The sequence below is a fragment of the Xenopus tropicalis genome, chromosome 8 (assembly GCF_000004195.4).
Source record: "Xenopus tropicalis strain Nigerian chromosome 8, UCB_Xtro_10.0, whole genome shotgun sequence".
In the NCBI taxonomy this organism is placed as follows: Eukaryota; Metazoa; Chordata; class Amphibia; order Anura; family Pipidae; genus Xenopus; species Xenopus tropicalis.
In genome coordinates, this window is record NC_030684.2 from 11,954,653 (window position 1) to 11,973,527 (window position 18,875).

Consider the following 18,875-nt stretch of genomic DNA (forward strand, 5'->3'; position numbering starts at 1 on the left):
TAGGGGCGGCATGCCGCCCCGCCGCAGGCAAAATTGAACATTGTGCTCCCATACGGAGCAATGGGGAACTCTCCCCACTGCTCCGTATGGGAGCCTCAACTTTGGCGCTTGCGCATGCGCGCCCACTAGGTGGGCGGGGGGTGGGTTTCGCGCATGTTTGTTGACGCGGCGGGGGGGATAGGGGGGGCGCCGAGTGGGGGCGGCCTAGGGGCGTCCCCAGTTGAAATCCGGCGCTACCCATGCCCTGCTCCCCTCTTTAGGGCTCTGGCACACAGGGAGATTAGTCGCCCGTGACAAATCTCACTGTTCGCGGGCGACTAATCTCCCCGAGTTGGCTTTTTCGGCGATTTGCCGAAATCGCGCTGGCGTGTGTGCCATCCCACCGGCGACTTACATTTTCGCCGGTGGGATGGCAGGTGATGGCAACTCGGGGAGATTAGTCGCCCGCGAACAGGGAGATTTGACGCGGGCGACTAATTTCCCCGTGTGCCAGAGCCCTTAGTGACTGATAATTCCCTGCCCTCTGTGCCCAGTCCATGCAGGTTATACAGGTATCGGACCCCTTATCCGGAAACCCGTTATCCAGAAAGCTCCGAATTACGGAAAGCCCGTCTCCCATAGACTCCATTATAAGCAAATAATTCAGAATTTTAAAACTGATTTCCTTTTTTTTATGTAGAAATAAAACAGAACCTTGTAATTGATCCTAACTAAGATATAATTACCCCTTATTGGGGGCAGAACAGCCCTATTGGGTTTATTTAATGGTTAAATGATTCCCTTTTCTCTGTAATAATAAAACAGTACCTGTACTTGATCCCAACTAAGATATAATTACCCCTTATTGGGGGCAGAACAGCCCTATTGGGTTTATTTAATGGTTAAATGATTCCCTTTTCTCTGTAATAATAAAACAGTACCTGTACTTGATCCCAACTAAGATATAATTACCCCTTATTGGGGGCAGAACAGCCCTATTGGGTTTATTTAATGGTTAAATGATTCCCTTTTCTCTGTAATAATAAAACAGTACCTGTACTTGATCCCAACTAAGATATAATTACCCCTTATTGGGGGCAGAACAGTCCTATTGGGTTTATTTAATGGTTAAATGATTCCCTTTTCTCTGTAATAATAAAACAGTACCTGTACTTGATCCCAACTAAGATATAATTACCCCTTATTGGGGCAGAACAGCCCTATTGGGTTTATTTCATGGTTAAATGATTCCCTTTTCTCTGTAATAATAAAACAGTACCTGTACTTGATCCCAACTAAGATATAATTACCCCTTATTGGGGGCAGAACAGCCCTATTGGGTTTATTTAATGGTTAAATGATTCCCTTTTCTCTGTAATAATAAAACAGTACCTGTAATTGATCCCAACTAAGATATAAATAATCCTTATTGGATGCAAAACAATCCTATTGGGTTTAATTAATGTTTTATTAATGTTTTAGTAGACTTAAGGTATGGAGATCCAAATTATGGAAAGACCCCTTATCCGGAATACTCTTGGTCCCGAGCATTCTGGATAATGGGTCCTATACCTGTAGTAGTTTTGCCTCTTCAGGTTCAGTACAGATGAATAGAAAAGGGAGCTTATAGTCTATACCAAATGCATGCTGGGTATTGTAGTTTTATATTACGCTTAGCTGTAGGCTAATTGTAAGATGCAAACTACACTACCCAGCATGCACTGGGATAGGCATGTCAGATGGAAAAAACTTTGGTTAGTTTCCAAATTAAGCCCAAATTTGTACCTTGGCTGGTGTGTACTTTGGAAACCCGCCTGAGCTTTAAATTAGTAATTTAAACCCGCCAACCCTGTCCCTCCCTCACATTCGAGCTCCTCAGATAAAACGTTCAGTCAGAAACTTACAGAAGGCGCTTTGACTACATTTCCCGGCGTCCCCCGGTGCTGCGTGACGTCATTGCCAAGCGACCGCGTTCCCTCACAGCGGCTAATTGTACAGGATGGCGGACGCTCTGAATGTTGGGGTGAACCTGGAGGCCTTCTCCCAGGCCATTCATTGTATCCAGGCGTTGCGTTCCAGCGTTACCCGCGTATTCGACTGCCTGAAGGATGGCATGAAGAACAAGGAGAGCCAGGAAGCCCGGGAGAGGGCGTTTGTCTCTGAGTTCCAAGACAACCTGCACTGCGTCAACAGGGACCTCAAGTAATGTTTTGTGTGAGGGGTCTGAGTTGGGGGGTAGGGGTGGCAATCATTGGAACAAGGGGGGGCCATGACAAACCTGTTGAACTACAACCCCCAGGATTATGGAGGCAGCTGTCTATGTTATAAATGGCATTGGCTAAATAATGAATGGGCAGCATGGGTTCTCTTCCAACTAGTTCCCTACAACTTCCAGCAACATTAGCTGGGTGTGAAATGAATGTCAGTGACTGCAGACTGGGGCTGCACTACTTCACCTGTATCTTCAACTGCATCTTATACAAACTAACTCTTCCCCATGTGTTTATACTTATGGGTAAAAGCTGCCATAGTGTTTCCCTTAGACAGTACAGTATGGGGGTACAGCTTATTGTGTGCCCAGAACATTCCTTCTCTGTATATTTGTATTTATACATATGGGAGGGAGGTGCCATAGTGTTTCCCTTAGACAGTACAGTATGGGGGTACAGCTTATTGTGTGCCCAGAACATTCCTTCTCTGTATATTTGTATTTATACATATGGGAGGGAGGTGCCATAGTGTTTCCCTTAGACAGTACAGTATGGGGGTACAGCTTATTGTGTGCCCAGAACATTCCTTCTCTGTATATTTGTATTTATACATATGGGAGGGAGGTGCCATAGTGTTTCCCTTAGACAGTACAGTATGGGGGTACAGCTTATTGTGTGCCCAGAACATTCCTTCTCTGTATATTTGTATTTATACATATGGGAGGGAGGTGCCATAGTGTTTCCCTTAGACAGTACAGTATGGGGGTACAGCTTATTGTGTGCCCAGAACATTCCTTCTCTGTATATTTGTATTTATACATATGGGTAGGAGGTGCCATAGTGTTTCCCTTAGACAGTACAGTATGAGGGTACAGCTTATTGTGTGCCCAGAACATTCCTTCTCTGTATATTTGTATTTATACATATGGGAGGGAGGTGCCATAGTGTTTCCCTTAGACAGTACAGTATGGGGGTACAGCTTATTGTGTGCCCAGAACATTCCTTCTCTGTATATTTGTATTTATACATATGGGAGGGAGGTGCCATATCTGTTTTATTTTTGTATTTATACACGAGTAGGAGAACGTTTCAGATATTTTGAATGTTTACTTCCCAGATGTACGTTGTGAATTTTATTATTGTAAATGCCAGAATGTTAGATTTGCACAATAATACATTCCTGGTTAATGCAGTGCAGGCTGCTGGGTTCCTTATCATATTTTTTTTTGCTCTTTTCAGTGAGCTGGAACGTCTAAGCAACTTAGTTGGAAAACCTTCAGAGAACCACCCCCTTCATAACAGCGGCTTGCTGAGCCTGGATCCTGTTCACGACAAGACCCCCCTGTACAGCCAGCTCCTTCAGGCCTACAAGTGGTCAAACAAGGTAAGGTTGGAACCGAAATTCCAAATTATTTATCAATAAAAGTCAGTCTATGCTCTTTCACTGAGCACAGTCTGCATAAAGGTAAGGGATCTGTTATCTGGAATGCTTGGGGGCTTCTAGAAAAGGGGGCCTTTTGGATCACCATTCCTTCATGCTGCTATAACAGCATGTAAATATTACATTAGCCCAGGAGGACTGTTTTGTTCCACCAATATGGAATTTGCTTTGTATCGGCATTGCTACTGCCTGGTTTCCACAATAGTTTTTGATTCAAAGGGCAACTAAAACCTGACACACAAAAGTTTATATGAAGTCATTGTATGATACAGGGCTTTTGTGCCGCCTCCTCTTGCAGCCATATGCCCAATAGGACACAGGTTTATGATCCTTCGACCTTTTCATCTAGTCCAGGATTAATTAGTCGAGATCCTCTCCATGGAAAGCATGGTAGGAAAGTAAGGTAAAGATTAAGAAGGAAGGGGGGGTATTTGGCATAGAGCTGCTATACAATTTTATTACCATCACTTTTAGTCTCCGATATTATTTCTGTCCTTGGGCTGAAGGCGCAAAGGGTGTTTTTGCCTCCAGAGTATATCAGCCAGCAGACATGCTGTTGTCTCCCAATGACCATAATGCAAACTGCTTGCAGTTTATAGTACTGGCATCTCTTGGCTTGATTTCCATATGGGACCTGCCAGTACAGTTGTTGCCATGCACTAATGGAGGTGACAGGGGTGGTTTCAGGAACTTTTCCATGGGTGGTTGTGTGTGCTTTCAGCCTTAGCCTTGTGTTACAATCAGTAGTTATATAAGTGTAAGTATCCAAGCAGCCTTGCTGCTCCTGTATTTGTGCTTTTGCCAATGGGTAGCTGTTGGGGGTCAAATAGCAACCTTTTCCTACTATATATATATATAGCTGGAACTTAAATTTTCTCTTTTTTTACCTTTATCAGAAAGGTCAATGTAAATACAGCCATAAGCACTCACAGAAAAGCTGCACTGTGTCCTCTATCAAAAGAAACACAGGGTTTCTTGTCTTCTTTTATGCACACATGTTCTGAGACTTCATCTCTCAGAAAAATCTTTCATTACAGGGGCCGAGTCTGCACAGCTCTCTCTTCTCTTCCTTCCCCTGCTCCCCCCTTCCCATTAGAATTTACAAGAATTTGCTCCCCACTCCCATCAGAATGAGTGATCTGAGCTACAGTGAGCTACTGAGACCAAACTAAAATGGCAGCTGCTGTCTTAAACAAACAGAGGGAGCTTCTAGGGCTGTTTACTCAGGTATGGTAAAGGTTTCTACAGAATAAATATCGCGTTCTAGCTTGCACTGTTGTGGCGACTCTTTTGGACGTAAAAAAAAGTTTTTCACGTACTACTTTGCAATAAAGGCTGGAAGTCAGTGGCCTCTTTTTGCTGCGTTAGCTGTAGAGAAAGTATTGTCCCACTGACGTGAATATAAGAAGAACTTGCACATATAGTATTTCTTTTTGTTGTCTGCAGTGTAGATCCTATACTATTGAATGGGGCAGTATCGGCAAAATATCACGTTTTCTATCCCATGTATGCAGTGCCAGCAGGCCTAAGGGTGTTGTAAGGCTGAACTATAAGTTTCAGTTTTGCCTAAACTTCTGTTATTCTTGGGCTGGGTGATGGTGTAGTGTTATAATCTCTGTTCGGGAAATCGGCTTGTAGATTGACCTAGGGACATCACATGCCATTATTATTGTTAAAGTATTGGTAATGTAATACTTCCGACGGTATCAACCCCCTAAAATTATATGTAGCCTGTTCAGGGAGTTGCTATAAATCTATTTCAGCTAGGTATTCCCCTGTACTAAGCACAATTCAGCAGGAACAGCCCCCTAAGTTTGCTCATAGCCTGTACAGAGAGATACCATAGAACTATGGCAGCATAGGGATTCCCCTGTACTAAGTACAATTCAGCAGGAACAGCCCCCTAAGTTTGCTCATAGCCTGTACAGAGAGATACCATAAAACTATGGTAGCATAGGGATTCCCCTGTACTAAGCACAATTCAGCAGGAACAGCCCCCTAAGTTTGCTCATAGCCTGTACAGAGAGATACCATAAAACTATGGCAGCATAGGGATTCCCCTGTACTAAGCACAATTCAGCAGGAACAGCCCCCTAAGTTTGCTCATAGCCTTTACAGAGAGATACCATAAAACTATGGCACATAGGGATTCCCCTGTACTCAGCACAGTTCAGCAGGAACAGCCCCCTAAGTTTGCTCATAGCCTGTACAGAGAGATACCATAAAACTATGGCACATAGGGATTCCCCTGTACTCAGCACAGTTCAGCAGGAACAGCCCCCTAAGTTTGCTCATAGCCTTTACAGAGAGATACCATAAAACTATGGCACATAGGGATTCCCCTGTACTAAGCACAATTCAGCAGGAACAGCCCCCTAAGTTTGCTCATAGCCTGTACAGAGAGATACCATAAAACTATGGCACATAGGGATTCCCCTGTACTAAGCACAATTCATCAGGAACAGCCCCCTCAATTTGCTCATAGCTTTTATCCATAGCTTGAGATGCCATAACACTAAGCTAGCATATGTATTTTTTGCACAGCACTGTGTATATTTCTTGCATTGCAGAAAAGCAAACAAATGTGCCTGTATTAATATTCACCTTCATTTCTATAAAATGTATTCCAGTGTTCTCTCCCAGGAATCTTCAGCCCCGTGGCTTCCCAGCTGTTGATGAGTTGTAGTTCAGCACCGCCAGCATTCACTGACAGCCTCAGCTCTTTCCTTTCTTTATATATTTATTTTGCTTACTGCAGTAATCTGCTAAAAAGAGACTTCCTGATTGATTTATTGGCCTGCCTGTGTTGCCGCAAAAACAGGTTTCATCTTTATAAATTTTCTTATCATTTTCCAGTCTTTCAAATTTTTAAATTGAAAGTAAGTTTTTTTTTTTCCCTCTCTGCTGGTTTGTGTGCAGAAAGTCACTTGGACTGTCTAGACGCTTCATGTTTTATCCAGGATATATCAAGCGGGGATTAAATCTTAACAGCGTTTTTCTAAATTGTACATTATTCAGAAAATAAATAACTGCAACCTGTTTCCCGAAATGCAGATGCAGTTATATAGATATGTTAGTGAGGAAGTGTTAACCTATCCTTAGCCTATGTTAGGTTACACCGATCTTCCAGGGCTGCATTGCCTCTGTTAGCTGAATTGTGGGTAAAATTGCTCCTAAGCTGTCAGTTCCAGAAACATTGGGGTAACAGGCACACTAATATAGTTTCAGGGGTACCCAGGGCACAAATAAGCACTCACCCCAAATCCCCCCCTAACTGGCCTTCAGGCTGGGCCCCCTTAGCCCATAACAAGGTTACAGATATATAGAAACATTGGGGTAACAGTCACCCTGCTATAGTTCCAGGGGTACCCAGGGCACAAATAAGCACTCACCCCAAATCCCCCCCTAACTGGCCTTCAGGCTGGGCCCCCTTAGCCCATAACAAGGTTACAGATATATAGAAATATTGGGGTAACAGTCACCCTGCTATAGTTTCAGTGGTACCCAGGGCACAAATAAGCACTCACCCCAAATCCCCCCCCTAACTGGCCTTCAGGCTGGGCCCCCTTAGCTCATAACAAGGTTACAGATATATAGAAATATTGGGGTAACAGTCACCCTGCTATAGTTCCAGGGGTATCCAGGGCACAAATAAGCACTCACCCCAAATCTCCCCCTAACTGGCCTTCAGGCTGGGCCCCCTTAGCCCATAACAAGGTTACAGATATATAGAAACATTGGGGTAACAGTCACCCTGCTATAGTTCCAGGGGTATCCAGGGCACAAATAAGCGCTCACCCCAAATCCCCCCCTAACTGGCCTCTCTCTCACTGTGCTGCGGGAGGATCTAGCCCCACAGTGTGGGAGCCTGTGGGGGAGCTGTATCATTATGTACATGACAGCTGGATCTTCTTGGCACTTTATATCAGGCAGTTAAGGTCCAGCTAGCTAAATGTGCCCACATCCTGTTGGATTGTAGCCGCAATGACAAATCAGTTCTACAGCAGCCAGTTAGAATGAGCAGGCTGTGATTTCAGTGGTTAATTCCCAAAGGTTTGTGTTATATACCATTACATTCAGTTATTTATGTACTCCTGTGCTCCAGACCAGAAGGGAACGCAGATCCTACAGTTGTAGGGTGGGCACAAATATGGAGGACCCGGTGAGGCCCTGAATATGACAGGAGGAATCTACATTAGTGTGGGGGGTGGACTCAGCAGGGCCCTATAACTTCTACATACACTATTATGGCCACCTGGAGAACCCACCTTTCTTTTATGGGTGCTACACTGAATAATGCTAAATATTGGTTTTTATGGTCACTGCAATGACTGGACCCCTTAGGGTGAAGACAAACAGAGCTGCTAGTAGCAGCTACTTTTTCAAGGCTACTAAACTCCAGAAAATACCCTGCCATAGACAATACTGAGAATTGCTTCTGCTAAAGCACACGTAGAGACAGTTATCAGTAAATGATCAGCATTGTCTGTTTTAGTAGCCATGACAAGTAGCTGCTACTCGTAGCTCTGTGTGTCTTCATCCTTAAGGTCCCCATACACGGGCTGATTCTAGCTGAATATATTGGTCCCTTAGACCGAATTGTCAGCTAATTGGCCTGTGTATGGGGACTACCGACGGGCCTGCCCGACCAATATCTGGCCTGAAATCGGGCAGGTTAGAAAGTCTAGTCGGATCGGGGACCACATTGTTCGTTGATGTGGTCCCCAGACCGACTTTGCCTATGCCCGTTTTAATAATTTGATTATTTTGCCCCAGGGCTAAAAGATTGAATTACCCTGGATTCTCCCGATATCGCCCACCCGTAGGTGATCTGCCCGTGTATGAGGACCTTTAGCTGTCAGTATGAGTTGCACGTATGCTTTGCAATGGAATTGCATCTTTAAAATGCACTTTATTTTTAAAAAAAATCTTTTCACTTTTAGCTAATGATTAATTACAACTCCCAGCAATTATCTGCAAGCTAACCCTGTGATGGGATACTGGGCATTGTAACCCTAGGACAGTTGGTTTGTATAAGAATCTCATTTCTCTTTAAATTGCTATTAAAAGCAGTATTTTTACCTTTATGTCCCCTGCAGTGACGGTTCATCGGCTATTAAAACAATATAGCAGAAGCTAGTGATTAAAAGACCTATGAAGAAGTATGTAAGGCAATGTGGGAAACATGTTAACTCTCCTTTTGCTGGATTCATTCAACAACAGCACCAGCAGTGCAGAGCAGGCAAATACTAATAATGAATGTATATTGAATAACATCTTCTTCCATTAGGCAACATTTTGGGTTTACTTTCCCTTTAAGTAGCATGCCTGCAGCTGAAGTTTGGGACACAGTAACGCTGAATAAGCGTTTACGCTGACTTCCTCGCTTGTTTCTGTGCCGTCTGTTCTCTGTGTAGCTGCAGAAGTAAGTGGCAGCTGTTTTTTGTTGTTTCTACTTTTTTATTTCTTAATTATTAATGTGTCCCCCCCCACACATGTTGTATATTTGATGAGCCGAGATAAGGGCATTTTCCCCCTCTTTTTCCTGCTCTGCCGATTTTGACATTACTGCTCGCTTGAGTAACCAAGTGCGAGTGGCTTTGCTTAGGGAAGAATAAACAGGTCAAAGAGCCACAAGGGCACATTCTGAAGGGCAAGTAAATCTCTAGCAATGTAACCTTCCCGGGAACATCACTGCAAGGAGAATTAGCAAATCTGGGCCGCAGAGGTGTTTGCTAATGATGCCACTGGGGAATTTACAGTAATCCAGTGTTTGGAATCAAGAGCTGATATGTAGATTAAAGGGCTGCTGTACTCTACATGTTTTCTGCAGATTGGTGCTAAGTACATGGGAATCCCTATATTGGCCTGTACAGGCTGTGTACAAGCTAATAATGGGGCTGTCCTGAAGAAAAATGCTATGTACAGGTGAATATTGGCATATTATTAAGGTATCTCTCTGTACAGGCTATGAGCAAACTTAGGGGGCTGTTCCTGCTGAATTGTGCTTAGTACAGGGGAATCCCTATGTGCCATAGTTTTATGGTATCTCTCTATATAACCACACACCTCAGTTCCTGGGATTTCCCTGATATGCCTTGGCTAAATGATTCCCTTTTCTCTGTAATAATAAAACAGTACCTGTACTTGATCCCAACTAAGATATAATGACCCCTTATTGGGGGCAGAACAGCCCTATTGGGTTTATTTAATGGTTAAATGATTCCCTTTTCTCTATAATAATAAAACAGTACCTGTACTTGATCCCAACTAAGATATAATTACCCCTTATTGGGGCAGAACAGCCCTATTGGGTTTATTTAATGGTTAAATGATTCCCTTTTCTCTGTAATAATAAAACAGTACCTGTACTTGATCCCAACTAAGATATAATTTCCCCTTGGGGGCAGAACAATTCTATTTTTATTCTTTTTTTGCAGTCAAAGGAAAGGGCCTTCCCCAAATATTTATTTAAATAATTTTTTTAGTGGATTTAAGTCACGGAGATCCAAATTAGAGCGAGAACCCTTATCCAGAAACCCCCAGGTCCCAAGCATTCTGGATACCGGGTCCCATACCTATACAACCAACAGGTAATCCATTGGATTAAGATTTAGGTCGTCAATTTCACCCCATGTCAGCAAACGCATTTTTTTCCAGGCCTGTTTATTTGCTGTCAAAGGAAGGGGCCATCCCCCAAATATTTGTCACAAAGTAGGAAGGTTGGGTTGTGCTGGCTTCCGCCAAGCCTAGGTTGGCTCATCTCTTCAGAGAATAGGTTTTCCATTACACTAGAGTCCAGTAGTGATGACCTCTAGACCACTCTAGACCACTCTAGACCACTCCGGCCAACGCTTGCCATTGGAGCAATGCTAGCCTTGGAGGCAGTGGGCCACGCATTAGAAAAGCCCATGTTCTTGTTCTGACTTTGCCCCCAGAGATGGTTTGATCTCCAAAGTGAATATTCCAGACGAGGGGAAGAGCCCCTACAAGACAAGCCCGGATACTTTCCAATTCTTTCCGTGTTTTATCCTTCGCTGCGCACAGAAAAGAGATTCCTCCTTCCCTGTGCTTGGTGCGCCCTTGAAGTGTCATTTTCAAGTTTGGCGAAGTCTGTTTCCCGCGCCTTTGAAGAGACCTTGGAATCGTTCAAGAGGACGACTACAACAAGCCGCACTACACCATTTAGTTATGGTTTATCTAGCCGTGCTAAGTTGGCCCCAGGAAAAATCATTTGCATGAAGTCTCAGGTGTCTGTGAGCGCTTGATGCCGTATAGAGGCGCTCGTGTAGATGCAGCGCCTTGTTTATTAAAAAAGAAAAATAAAAGAATTTTTTTTTTTTTTCCTGCTGGCGTTCACACCAGTTAACGGAGGAGAGATTTATTTTCTTTATAAACGACATGTTCATTCAACATAAAATAAAATAATAGATTTCCTTTATGTAACATTCGACTATATTTCATTTTTTTGTTCTAATAAGGTACAGGTACGGAACTTGTTATCCAGAATGCTTGGGACCTAGGGTTTTCCAGATACGAGGTCTTTCCATAATTGTGATTCCTATAAACCCCAGGAACTAAGCAGAAATGTAACCCTTTGTGTGTCGGACAGCTATGGAACATAGAATTTGCTACATTTCATGTCAGCACTATAAATTCTCTGTTGCTTGGCATTTAGCAGGCATTTGGTTCAGGATCTGGCAGAATCTGTCAGATCGAGTTCGGGGGTTCAGCCAAAAAAGTGGGTTCGGTGCATCCCTAATTTATATATAGGAACTCAAGGGCCAAAGCCTACGGTCAGAGTTTTAGGGGGGAGTGCCTATATATAAAAAAGATAAATTGCTACCCCCCCCCCACATCTGCCTCTGAGATAGCAGTCAAAACTGGCAGTGGAAGTGGTGGGTTGGGGTGGAACCTATTGTCCATCATGGTTTTTAACCCTACTGTCCATAGACTGAAGCAGGGTTATATGGAGCAAAAGACCCTTTGATGCTGGGGTGCCCATGAAAATATAGGGATCCCTGAGATGCAGGAAGCCCAGTGGGACATTGGTAGCCACTAGCCAGTGTCAATAATATGTCAACGTGCCACCATTCCTCCTCCAGCAGGCCATGCTGGGTATGTAAGCTCACAGCCAACGCTTACCTATTTGCTGACGCCTTGTACCACTGCTCACTCTGGCCCCCAGTATCAAGCCAGCAGTAACAGAGAGCAATAGTTTTCTTCAATGAGGTCTAGCCCCCCCTCCCCCTTATTTTTGTTTTAAGTGATAATAACCCAAATGCTGTCCTTGAAAGGAATGTGTCCATATCATAGCAAGAACTAGGGGTAGGCAAGGGAAACTTGTGTCTCTGGTGCAAGTGTGTTGGGTGCTATTGGCGTGGGGGGGGGGCAAATCGGTAAAGAGTGATTGGTTGCAGGCATGTGGGCAGCGTCAGAGGGGAGAAGAGGGGGTGGCAGGCGTCCTTAGCTTGGGGTGGGGGAGCCGATGCAGCTGCTCTTTGGAGCGAGTGGTGAAGGGAGCAACAGTGGGCACCTTGGGCACCAATCCTTCTTGCCCCGGCTCTTCTCCCTATCTGCTGAAATGAATGGAAGCTGAACAGGAAAACAGCTCATTCAAATAATCAAATTATATAAATCTCAACTGCCACCAGATCTCATTTTAATTACCAGATTGGAGAAAAGCAGAAAGGTTGACAATTAAAAAAAAATAATCTATAAATAAAAATCAAAAGATGACCAACTGCAAAGTGTCTAAGAACATCACTTCAAGGTGGTCTGCCCTTTAAATCTCCGTAACATGAAAGGAAGGGGGGGGGGGGTAAAAACCTTATTCTAAATGAATTGCTAAGCAATATGCTATAAATTCTAATTATAATAAATGATTATTTCTGCTACTAAATCATTGATTTATTATTTATGAACAAATAAGGCTGCTTTCCAGATCTGACAAGCACTCCCCTATGTAATCTGGAAATATCTGCTCTCTGACAGTGTGTTGTGTTACCTCTCTGCTTTAAATCCATGCAGTCTTAGCATTTTTATTTCTAATAAATATATATATATATATTAGTCTTTTTATTCTCACCTCATTTTGCAGAGGGCTCTGATGTTCTCTTTCTCTCCAAGTGCAATCAATTGAGTTGGAGAAGGGCTAAAGGACCTCAATAGCCATTTATTGATTAGCTACACACACTGGCTTTTAAGGGCAATAAACCTTCAGATGTTTAACTTAATATTATTTTACCTCTCCCACCTTAAATGGAGAGAGCACTGTTTAGTGATGGAGCTGCTTTATTGTTTTCCTTAAGGGACTCTCATTACTTTTATGGTGCACTTTTTATTTCTAATTTACTACAGCAGGGTGACTGTTACCCCATTGTTTCTATATATCTGTAACCTTGTTATGGGCTAAGGGGGCCCAGCCTGAAGGCCAGTTAGGGGGGGATTTGGGGTGAGTGCTTATTTGTGCCCTGGGTACCCCTGGAACTATAGCGGGGTGACTGTTACCCCAATGTTTCTATATATCTGTAACCTTGTTATTGGCTAAGGGGGCCCAGCCTGAAGGCCAGTTAGGGGGGATTTGGGGTGAGTGCTTATTTGTACCCTGGAACTATAGCAGGGTGACTGTGAATGTTTATTAGGAAGTGGCCTAGACTTCTATTTTATTTCAGTAAGCAAGTTTTTATTTTTTGGATTACTTCCCCTTTACTCTTTCTTGCACAAACCCATGCTGAAAACATTTTTGCTCTCCATACTTTGGAAATGATTATATGAGATATTTATTATTATGAAATGATTTTCGCTGTTCTTTCCCTGCTCGCTGGGCCGCATTTCATTTCATCTGCCGAAACCGCATATGAAATATTCATTCCAGGATTATATTAATTTTTCAGCCAGTGTTGATAATCAGCCGTTTAACAAATAAAAAAAAAAAAAAAAAGAAAAGCGCCGTTGTCCAAGCGCAGTGATGAAAAGGATGCTAATTGCCGGCTGTGTCCCCCTAGTGTAAAGCCTTTCTGCTTTATACCTGCAAACATTTCATCTCCCAGATCTGGTAAGGGGGAAAAGGGAGATAAAAATATTGAAATAAAGACGACAGTGTAATTCTTCCCTCCCCCACGCCACCCTCCCACTGTAAAAAAAAAAATATATAAGTTTTATTTCAAGCTAGAATCTTCTCACAACCCGGTGCCATCTGTTCAGGATTCTTACATAAGTTCTCTTATAGGCTCAGGCAATGCCAGATTTTTGCATCATAGGCGTTCGGCAGGCCCAAGGCTTTTAAACTTTATATACAGAGAGTACGGCCGGGAAGAAAGGTCATTTTTACCTTGGGTATTGCCCTGTAACAGGGTCGTAGACTCTAAAGGGAAAACAAACCCAAAAATAACATTTGTACTAAGGAACGAAATTGTTATTCTAAACTGATTTGCAATATACATGTATTACTGCTTGTAAACTTGGGATCTATTATCCGTAAACTCGTTATCCAGAAAGTTATCCGAATTACTGAAAGGCCATCTCCCATAGACTCCATTATAAGCAAATAAATCAAATTAAAAATGGTTTTCTTTCTTTTCTCTGTATCTGTACTTGATCCCAACTAAGATATAATTACCCCTTATTGGGGGCAGAACAGCCCTATTGGGTTTATTTAATGGTTAAATGATTCCCTTTTCTCTGTAATAATAAAACAGTACCTGTACTTGATCCCAACTAAGATATAATTACCCCTTATTGGGGGCAGAACAGCCCTATTGGGTTTATTTAATGGTTAAACGATTCCCTTTTCTCTGTAATAATAAAACAGTACCTGTACTTGATCCCAACTAAGATATAATTACCCCTTATTGGGGGCAGAACAGCCCTATTGGGTTTATTTAATGGTTAAATGATTTCCTTTTCTCTGTAATAATAAAACAGTACCTGTACTTGATCCCAACTAAGATATAATTACCCTAAAAGTTGCTTAGAATTACAATTTTATTGTAATAATTTTTTTTATTAGGTAACATTTTTATTTTTGAGTTAATATCACCTTTAATGTAACTGCAAGCCGATCAGCAAGCTTTGTCGATAGCAGGGAAGTTGCTGTTTATTCCCAACCCTATTCCTCTCTGCATAACCCATTCTAGCCGCCTCCTATATTGCATCTTAAGTTTGCATGAAAAGGGAATTGGTTCAGGAATGCTGTATTTTGCATACAAAGTCTACATCAAATCTCAAGGGCCTTTAATGAAGATTGTCCTCCATTTTTGATCATACATAACCTGCATTTGTTTCTCAGGAAGACTAGCAATAAGCTTGGCACCTATCACAGCCATGTGTTATATTCAAGGGGTAAGAGGTACCTAGGGAACAAATACACATTCTTCCCAAATCCCCCCCTAACTGGCCTTCAGGCTTGGCCCCCTTAGCCCATAACAAGGTTACAGATATATAGAAACATTGGGGTAACAGTCACCCTGCTATAGTTCCAGGGGTACCCAGGGCACAAATAAGCACTCACCCCAAATCCCCCCCTAACTGGCCTTCAGGCTGGGCCCCCTTAGCCCATAACAAGGTTACAGATATATAGAAACATTGGGGTAACAGTCACCCTGCTATAGTTCCAGGGGTACCCAGGGCACAAATAAGCACTCACCCCAAATCCCCCCCTAACTGGCCTTCAGGCTGGGCCCCCTTAGCCCATAACAAGGTTACAGATGTATAGAAACATTGGGGTAACAGTCACCCTGCTATAGTTCCAGGGGTACCCAGGGCACAAATAAGCACTCACCCCAAATCCCCCCCTAACTGGCCTTCAGGCTGGGCCCCCTTAGCCCATAACAAGGTTACAGATGTATAGAAACATTGGGGTAACAGTCACCCTGCTATAGTTCCAGGGGTACCCAGGGCACAAATAAGCACGCACCCCAAATCCCCCCCTAACTGGCCTTCAGGCTGGGCCCCCTTAGCCCATAACAAGGTTACAGATATATAGAAACATTGGGGTAACAGTCACCCTGCTATAGTTCCAGGGGTACCCAGGGCACAAATAAGCTCTCACCCCAAATCCCCCCCTAACTGGCCTTCAGGCTGGGCCCCCTTAGCCCATAACAAGGTTACAGATATATAGAAACATTGGGGTAACAGTCACCCTGCTATAGTTCCAGGGGTTCCCAGGGCACAAATAAGCACTCACCCCAAATCCCCCCCTAACTGGCCTTCAGGCTGGGCCCCCTTAGCCCATAACAAGGTTACAGATATATAGAAACATTGGGGTAACAGTCTCCCTGCTATAGTTTCAGGGGTACCCAGGGCACAAATAAGCACTCACCCCAAATCCCCCCCTAACTGGCCTTTACTGTTACTGTTCCTTTAAGACAGCAGTGCAGCACAGCTCTAATTTATGGGTAGAAATAATGTTCACTAATAAACATTTCCATCAAGACAACTGTGCTTTTTAAAATGAAATATTTCTTCCGGTACTTATTACCCTTGATCCCTCTGAGCAGTGTAATATTCCCGATATTATAATATGTTTGCCCTCCTAGCCCAGGTTGCCGAGGCCAATAATCAGAGGGGGGCCACAGAATTCATTTAAAACAAAGAGCAAGGGCCGCTTCATGCTCTCCAAACCACGAAATAGTTTATGAAAAATTAAACAACGTGACTGCCTCGGAGGCTCTTTAATTAATCGGACCCTTGTATTTAAGGAAACCACGTTCCAGTTAATACATAGCTATTAATCACTGACATGTAATCTACTGGCGCTGCTCCATTCCGGCCCTGGGAATTCCCGGGAGTGAGGTCGGCAGACCCAACAATTATGTTTTGTTCAAGCAAATAAGCCTCATGTGAACGATGATTTCCGCAGCCTTGTATCCGCGTTGGGATGAGGTATGTATTGTTGACAGGACGTCTCCATTAGTCGGCTGGATCCATTGCAGCACAAGTGGTTTCTAGTTAACAAAGAGATATGGCCCTATAAATCTACATGGTCAATTGAGCGCGGACAGTCCCCTCCGTCGTCATTTTACTGATTCATAATGGCTCCGGTCATATTTACAAGGCACGGCCGTGAATCATTGCCCTGACAGGCACATAAACCTTCCCTGCCCATGGCAAGCCACCCAGGCCGCTCCTCGCACAGGACAGAATTACTGCTCTGGAAATGAAACGGATGGAAAATCCGATGGAATGGTAAAGTCGGTGGGATAGGATTGTTTAGCGATATTTGTTTGTTCAATCAGATGTGGTTTTATAAGGGTGGCAATTAGCGGAGACTTTAGAGTAGGAATGTAGTCTTGTTATAACGGTATACAGGTATGGGATCTGTTATCCGGAAACCTGTTATCCAGAATTACTGGAAGCCCGTTTCCCATAGACTCAATTTTAATCAAGTGGTTGCGAATTTTTAAACTGACTTGCTTTTTCTCTGTAATAATAAAACAGTACCTGTACTTGATCCCAACTAAGATATAATTACCCCTTATTGGGGCCAGAACAGCCCTATTGGGTTTATTTCATGGTTAAATGATTCCCTTTTCTCTGTAATAATAAAACAGTACCTGTACTTGATCCCAACTAAGATATAATTACCCCTTATTGGGGGCAGAACAGCCCTATTGGGTTTATTTAATGGTTAAATGATTCCCTTTTCTCTGTAATAATAAAACAGTACCTGTACTTGATCCCAACTAAGATATAATTACCCCTTATTGGGGGCAGAACAGCCCTATTGGGTTTATTTAATGGTTAAATGATTCCCTTTTCTCTGTAATAATAAAACAGTACCTGTACTTGATCCAAACTAAGATATAATTACCCCTTATTGGGGGCAGAACAGCCCTATTGGGTTTATTTAATGGTTAAATGATTCCCTTTTCTCTGTAATAATAAAACAGTACCTGTACTTGATCCCAACTAAGATATAATTACCCCTTATTGGGGGCAGAACAATCCTATTGGGTTTAATTAATGTTTTGTTGATTTTTTATTAGACTTAAGGTATTGAGATCCAAATTACAGAAAGACCCCTTATCCGGAATACCCTTGGTCCCAAGCATTCGTGATAACATATCCCATACGTGTATGTGCCTATAGTACAGCACAAGGCTTATAAGATTATAGTTTATGATGTGTCTCAGGCCCTATTTCTCCTTATATGAAACTGTACGGAGGCTTACGCCGGTATAACCGTAGCCTTCTCCTGGTTGGACACAATCTCCTGCCGGTTGTTGCTGGACAGCCCTTAACCAAGATGAATTAGATTTCATTCCTCTTCCCCATCACTCCAGAATGCATCTCCTTCCCATTATTATCATGACGAGGCTCCAGATTTAGTGGCTGAGTTTACCTATTATCTCTGCCGCGCAGTCAAGCCAATTCTTGTTTTTTTTAGACATGAGAATGTTCCTGCCAGAACTGACTTTTTTTTTTTTTTTTTTAACAAGAAATTAATATTAGCCGCATGTGCCAACATGTTCTCGTAAACATATTTAGCTGCTCTAATCTGATTGCAATATTTGAGAATACAAGTCTATGCTTTGGAGCGTAAGATGCATCATTTTATGTGCATGTATAGGTAATATGGTTGCATGAATCCCTGCTGTTATATTGGTTTGTTCCAGTGCCTAAAATGGACTGCAACCCAACCATAGGTTTCCAACGAAGCATTCTTGATGCAGTAACACACCCGGAGAATTATTAAGCGCTCCTGGCAGAAATGCAGGGATTAGTGATGTGCAGGTTGGCCCAAAACTCTACGAGTCACGGGCTTGGGCAGAGATCTTCCTTCCGCCCTCCCCAACCGTAATCTTACTATGCACTGCTTCTTCCTCTGGCAGCCTCTGTTTATAGATGCAGGCCTGCTCTGCCATGCCTATTTCATGATATCGGACAGTGATCCCCAACCAGTGGCTTGGGAGCAACATGCAGCTCCCCAACCGCTTAGATCAGTGATCCCCAGCCAGTGGCTTGGGAGCAACATGTGGCTCCCAAACCCCTTAGATCAGAGATCCCCAACCAGTGGCTTGGGAGCAACATGTGGCTCCCCAACCCCTTAGATCAGTGATCCCCAACCAGTCTTGCTCCCCAACCCCTTAGATCAATGATCCCCAACCAGTGGCTTGGGAGCAACATGATGCTCACCAACCGCTTAGATCAGTGATCCCCAGCCAGTGGCTTGGGAGCAACATGTGGCTCCCCAACCCCTTAGATCAGTGATCCCCAACCAGTGGCTTGGGAGCAACATATGG

General features: G+C 43.3%; 1 protein-coding gene across 2 annotated transcripts in view; it reads left to right on the forward strand.

The window, feature by feature from the left end:
• Nucleotides 1-1,884: 1,884 nt before the first annotated feature.
• Nucleotides 1,885-18,875, forward strand: part of med27 (mediator complex subunit 27) — a 173,747-nt gene continuing 156,756 nt past the window's right edge. The window contains exons 1-2 of one of the 2 annotated variants that reach the window (XM_018096710.2): nt 1,885-2,181; nt 3,429-3,573. In XM_018096710.2, the coding sequence (XP_017952199.1) occupies nt 1,979-2,181; nt 3,429-3,573 (348 nt within the window). In that variant the 5' untranslated portion in view covers nt 1,885-1,978. The remainder of the gene's footprint in view (nt 2,182-3,428; nt 3,574-18,875) is intronic. The other variant, NM_001011132.1, reaches the window with a different exon arrangement.